The 6,453-nt window shown below is 38.4% G+C and overlaps 1 protein-coding gene across 1 annotated transcript in view; it reads left to right on the forward strand.

Annotated features, from left to right (window-relative positions):
- The window catches only part of ING3 (inhibitor of growth family member 3), a 28,546-nt gene extending 22,789 nt beyond the window's left edge, over nucleotides 1-5,757 (forward strand). Inside the window, exons 11-12 of the mRNA XM_066262181.1 lie at nucleotides 1,218-1,256; nucleotides 3,386-5,757. Coding sequence (XP_066118278.1) covers nucleotides 1,218-1,256; nucleotides 3,386-3,502 — 156 coding nt within the window. The 3' untranslated portion in view covers nucleotides 3,503-5,757. The remainder of the gene's footprint in view (nucleotides 1-1,217; nucleotides 1,257-3,385) is intronic.
- Nucleotides 5,758-6,453: the final 696 nt, after the last annotated feature.

The following is a 6,453-nucleotide window of genomic DNA, read 5'->3' on the forward strand; positions in this document are numbered from 1 at the left end:
CTCTCTCTCTCTCTCTCTCTCCTCTCTAAAAATGAATAAATAAAATTATAAAAAACAAAACAAAAAAACAACAACATATTTTTTTCACAATTCTGGAGACTGGGTAATCTAAGATTAAGATGCTGACAGATTCTATTCCTGGGTTAAAAGAAGAGAATCTTATAAATGTCTTGGTAATAAAAGTATAGGTTACTGCCTAACGTGGTGGTGAAGTGGATAGACTGTCGACCTTGAATGCTGAGGGCCTAGGTTCAAAACCCCAAGGTCGCTGGCTTGAGCATGGAGTCACAAGCTTGAGCGTTAGATCATAGACATGACTCTATGGTTACTGGCTTGAGCCCAAGGTCCCTAGCTTGAGCAAGGGGTCACTGGCTCTGCTGGAGCCCCCCAGTCAATGCACATATGAGAAGCAGTCAATGAGCAACTAAGGTGCTGCCACTACCAGTTGATGCATCTCATCTTTCTCCCTTCCTGTTTGTCTCTGTCTCTTAAAAAAAAAAAAAAAGTAGAGGTTATCTGCAAAACAAAATCAGATTCACCCATGATTTCCCCTCCATGACACTTAAAAGTAGAAGTTGGTGAAATATGTCTGCAGAGCTTTGAGGGAGAAATCTGAGTGTCCCCCCAAAATTGTTACCCAATGAAGTGATTGTTCAAATGCCTCGAATCAGAAAGTTTGCTATCTAGTTACCTCTTTCTGGAAAAGTATTCATTCCAAAGAGAATTTCAAAGAACTCAGTAATTAGGAGGTTATCCTTAAAAAGTGCTAGAATGACCAGCAAAAACAGAAATGAGAAAGGACATACAAAAGGTAATAAGTTTAGAAGTTTCAATGAAATAGACTATTGACTGCCGGAATAGAAATGACCTAACTTGACCTAAGAAAAAATAAAAACCTAAGTAGATAAGTAACCAAAAAGGAAACTTGAAATCTTTACAAAAAGCCACCACAAAGGTGACTCCCACGTCGAAGTGATTTCCAGAGCACACTCTTCCAGACTTTCACATAGCACAGGGTTTCTGTGTATCTTCCCTGTGTCCCTGTAAAGTCCTTTAGAAAAAAATCTATGAACGGTATGAAGGTATATACCCTGTTCCTTAATGCAATTGTATATTCACTGGATTTCTCTCTATTTTCTAACAGTATCCTAAACAATTTGAATTAAGATGTTTGTTATGTAGTCATAATAAGAATATTTGATTTTTTTTTTAACTAGGTATCCTATGGTGAGATGGTGGGCTGTGATAACCAAGATGTAAGTGTTAAATTTTTCTACTTAGGAATGAAAAAAATCACCTGTTATTACTTGACTGTTTTTATTTACTCTGTCATTCAGTCTAAGAAAACAGTTTGCAGTTATGTTAATTATGTCATATTAATGCTAGAATGGTGCTTTCCAAAATAGACTAGTGTCCCTTATTGTAGTCCCTATTTTAACTTTTAAAGCTAATTTTATGTTTTGATGCAGATTATATTTCTCAAAAAGGTATTAGGTTGTATGAAAATTATAAGCACCCCTCCCCCTTTGCTAAAGAATATTGTGTTTACTAGAATCCAATTCACTTATCACAGTGAAGAATTGAAGTTCGGAAACAATACATTCTTTCAAGAAGCATGATGCTCAGGCGAAGGGTGGATGCTGAGGATCTAATGTGTGATTATGTTCCCCCATTAGTGTAGTATTTCCTGCTGTTCTCTGCAGCTGTCGGCTCATAAGAGCCACTTCCAGTATAAAAAAAAGTAATGGAGATTTGGCATTGCTCTTTCTGTTGGGAGCTTAATTTTGGTCAGAGATACGCTTTTATCGAATGCTGAGAGTGTGTTTGTTCAGTCGTTTTTACTCCCTCCTCATTTTCATATAGCTCTTTTTTCACATTTCACTCCAGAGGGGTAACAACTGAATCCACAGAAATCCTTCTCAGTAACCTCAGGATCTTAAGGTTACTAATAAGAGATCTACATTCTTAAACGGTGTGAAGATTGAACAGAACAGGCTTGGTGCTTTAAACTGTGGACTCTTGCTGCCCTGACAGGGTGCCAGCACTTGTTCACACAGGGAGGGAGACCCCCTCTCTCGAGCACCACTGTGGCCGCTGTGGGTGCTGCCGGGACACTTCAACACACCACTGGAAATGTCTCCTGGGCACTTAGTGGGAATGACGAGCGGAGCTCTGAATGACGTCACCCTCTGATCTCTCATTCACAGCTACACTCTTCTGAACGCTAGGGTGTTCTGTGGAAGTGTAGGACTGCCTCATAGGCTGCAGACCAGTCCTGTCTTCTGCAGGTCTAGGAATGGGTACATCCGGAAAGCAAAGATAGGGCACTCCTTCATGTCTGTAATTGCAAGTCGCTTATTCCACTCTGTGTGGGAGCAAGTAAGGCTGAATACTGATAAAATCTTTAAAATATACAAGAGACCCATCCCACTTCTTCTTGTCTTTGAAAGTTGGTACCAGCTCACTTTGCAAGATAACTAAAACTAATGACTTTTAGTTCCTTATTTTGGGTTATGGGAGTAGATCAGAGTAATCTCAGCGTTAGCAAAGATGCATGATTTTTCTGTGCTTCCATTTCCTCTTCTCTGAAGCTTATCAGTTGGACCATCTGACTTGTAAATCAACTTCTAGACCTTGTTACTATTTCCATTTATCTAACTAAAATTCAGGCTATGGGCGTATTTAATTTTTAAAATATCTTAATTATTTTCTTAATTTTTGTTTATAATGTATTGTGTCGGCATGGTTTCAAGTGTTCCACTAGATAGAACCCCCTACACAGCACATCGTGCCCCCCATGTCCCATGCAGAGTCTCTTTCCACCCCCATTCCTCCCTCTTCTCCCCCCACCCCACCCACCTCACCTCCCTTTCCCTCTGGCTGCTACTACCCTGTTGTCTCTATATGCATGTTACATCTACGGGGGGCCTCGGGTTAGGACAGTGTCAACATAGGATGTTTCAAGATTACGGTGCTCACTCCCATAAAAACTTAAAAAAATTGAAACATGAGTGTTTTGGCTTACACCGTTAGCACCATAGTTTCTATGTGGGTGAACTATTGTAATTTGGTTGTGCGTGGCGGAAGAATATGCAGTAGAGTGTACAGTTCCGTATATTTGTGTCTTTTTCCTTCTTCTGTGGCTTGGTTGTGTTGTGTTTCTGTGTTCTAGATTATGATTTTACAACTGTGTTAGGCTAGGTAAGTGACTTAACCTAAGGTGTGTTTCGATTTACACTGAAATTCGGGTTGTCACTGTCATAGGAAGGAAACTGTGTCTTAACCCTAGGACCCCTCTATTTGATTTGGGCGGATCCCTTCATCTCCTCTGGCCCTGCCATCTGTAGAGGCACTAGAAGTAATTTCTTTGCCCTTCTGCTTCCAGTGCCCGATCGAATGGTTCCATTACGGCTGTGTGGGGCTGACGGAAGCCCCGAAGGGCAAGTGGTACTGTCCACAGTGCACGGCCGCCATGAAGCGGAGGGGCAGTCGGCACAAATAAAGGTAGCTGTGGCCTTGCAGAAGGAAGAATGCCAACTATACATTTTATATCAGACTCTGAAACAGAAGCAAAGAGGAAGGAAAAACGATGCATTTCCAGGCAACCACTTAAAGGATTTACATAGACAATCCTGTAAGATCTTGAACTTGAATTTTATGGGTTGTATTTTAATAATGTAAGTAAATTATTTATGCACTCCTGGTGTGCTATGAATATTATTCCAGTTAGCCTTGGATTGAGTGGCCAACATATGCAGACCTTTGTATTCCTCAGCCATTTTCTCAAAGCAATGGATATTCTGTCATTTAGACTTCAGAGAATTCCAACGATGAAGATTTTAAGGAAAGAATTTTATATTCAACAGGTATGTTCTGCTGCATGTACTGTACTCCAGAGCTGTTATGTAACACTGTATATAAATGGTTGCAAAAAAACAGTTAGTGCTTCTAAAAAGGATTGAAGATAATGGTTTTTTAAATGCCTTTATAATAAGAGTTGTTTCTTTGTGGAACTACATTCAGCAGGCTGAAGGAAATGGTTCATGTGATCAAGTAAGCTGGTGCCCTCTCGAGTACCTGGGTACATGAACAGAAGCACCTGTAGGGAACACTGATCTGTGCCATTAGCCTCTCTATGTTTCTGCATCCAGACCGAGTGCCGTTCACGACAGGGGCGGGGAGGGGCCGGAGGGGAAAGGGTATTAAAGTGATACATTTTTATACCAAATGTGTTTATTTTTTTGTGCAAGTAATCCTTAAAATTGGAATTGTATTAGGTGTTAAAATAAAGTTTTAAAAAAATTCCTTGTATTTATACTTGACACACTTAATAATGGAAATTTCTTAATTCTAATTCTACTCCAATTTTCATATTCTAAGAAGGACAGAGGCCCAGGACACAGAAAGCTGTGTTTTCTTTACTAATGCTTGGCGTTTGTGATGTGAGAAGAAGGGGAAGACATTTTTAATATAAATTTGAAATGTATTTTTCTAGAGCATCTCTCTGGCTCTTCCTTCATTTGGAGGGATATAAAAGAAGTCTTAACGACAGCACATAAAGTAAAAATAATGGTTATAGATGTTTTGATTTGAGGCAGTGTGGCCAGTTTGAGTAAAGTGACCCCTTGGATTGGAGCTTAAAATTCATTTCTATTTTTTATTTTACTACATACTGGAATGACAGTTAATTCAGATTTTGAATCACTCTGGGCCTTATTAAGCTAGGGTGATGCCCACTGTAGGAAGTTTCTAAGGCACTTCTGAGGTTATATTCTATAGGTGCTGTCTAAAGTATAAATTTTGCATTCTATCGAATCTGCTCGGTAGAAAAATCCTTGAAGCTTTTAAAATACTTATGTCATATTTTTTTTATATGAACACTTACTGGGTCCATCAGATGTTTGCTTTAATGAAAACCATTATGAGCCTCTTAGAACTTACTCAGAAAACTGTGAAGTCTGTGCAGAGCTACCCAAAGGAGATGGGTTGGATAGGGGATTTCAGAGGTTGCTTCCAGCTTCGCCAGGACCCTGAGCTGCCACAGTCTGATTTTATAACTGGACAGCGCATGAAGCTAAGCTAGGTTCATTCAGGTACTCATGGTTTCACTGTACCATGATTTAGTGGCACTCGGTGTTTTCATGGAGATTTTATAAACCTTTAAGAAATAATATATAAAGTATTCAGTTAGCTTATCAGCATGTTGCCTGGAGATGCTTAGTGATATTGTTTAATGTTCTAATTACATACAGTGATTTTTCCAAACTTACTTATATCATAGGAATTGGTCAAAGGAAAAGCCTATGCACAGTCTTATTTTAAGCAAAAGTCCCTTGTCAGAGTTAGGAACGTCCCTGTTTCCAGCTGCGGCAGCCTTTGTCACTGTGTTGATTCCACCGCTCACCACATCACTCGGAAAACATCTGATAAATCTTAAATGCACACAGTGCATATTATATGAAGTGTGTATAACGAAGTAAACCAAAACTTTGTGCAATTATTTAATCATAGGTGGAAGCTGTTAATATCTCATATAGCCAGACATGGAACTACCTCATCAAAAAAAATATGGCCAACTATTCATATTATTTCTGACATTTACACCAGGCGGTATAATGCGCATTTCTGGTATTATAATATACACATTCAAAATCTTTGCTGTACAAAACTCGTGTAACAATTGGTGTCACAAAAAGATACAAATGTGGGTTCAAAATTTATAGGTGGTGAAAATAGAGGCCTTAATCCTGTTGAGTTTATATTACAATGTTCATGGAGACACACTTGAAGCAATAAATGGCTTAATTAAATGCCTAAATAAAGCTGAGTATTTCATAAACATACAATCATTCCTTTCTAGGGCAGATAATTTTTTTTGCTCTTTTCTCCTTCAAAGTAAATTCCATGTATTTTTTATTTTTAACAATCTTAGGCTTGTGAAACATTAATGCCATTTGTCCTTAGACCTCGTAAATGGTCTTCTTGAGCTAATTGAGTAATTATTTCAATATTAGAGGTGTAAGGTGTAAGATACTCCTTGAATGTTATAGACATTATAGAATATAGACATTAATCTCTCACATGTTTAAAAAATCTTTCAACAGATGGCCTTTATGAAAAAAATGTACCCTCAAAAATGTTTATAATTTTAAAAACATGTACCTAAATGTGAGAATATAGAAATGAAAGGGTGTGTGTGTGTGAGTGTGTGTGTGTGTGTCTCTATGGGTAGCTGGAAGGATACATGTTAACAAACAGTTGCAGTATTTTGATACATCTTATGTAGGGGTATACAAAGTACTCTAGAAACACTGGAAGACTTGACATAGATTTCATTTGAACTGATTCTTAAAGACAGATAAGCAGGGAAGGTTTTCAAGGCAGACGACATGGGTCCAAAAGCCACATACATTCTGGGGACTTCAAAGTAATCAGGAATGAATTAGATATATG

Source organism: Saccopteryx bilineata, chromosome 2 (genome assembly GCF_036850765.1).
Source record: "Saccopteryx bilineata isolate mSacBil1 chromosome 2, mSacBil1_pri_phased_curated, whole genome shotgun sequence".
NCBI classification, from domain to species: domain Eukaryota; kingdom Metazoa; phylum Chordata; class Mammalia; order Chiroptera; family Emballonuridae; genus Saccopteryx; species Saccopteryx bilineata.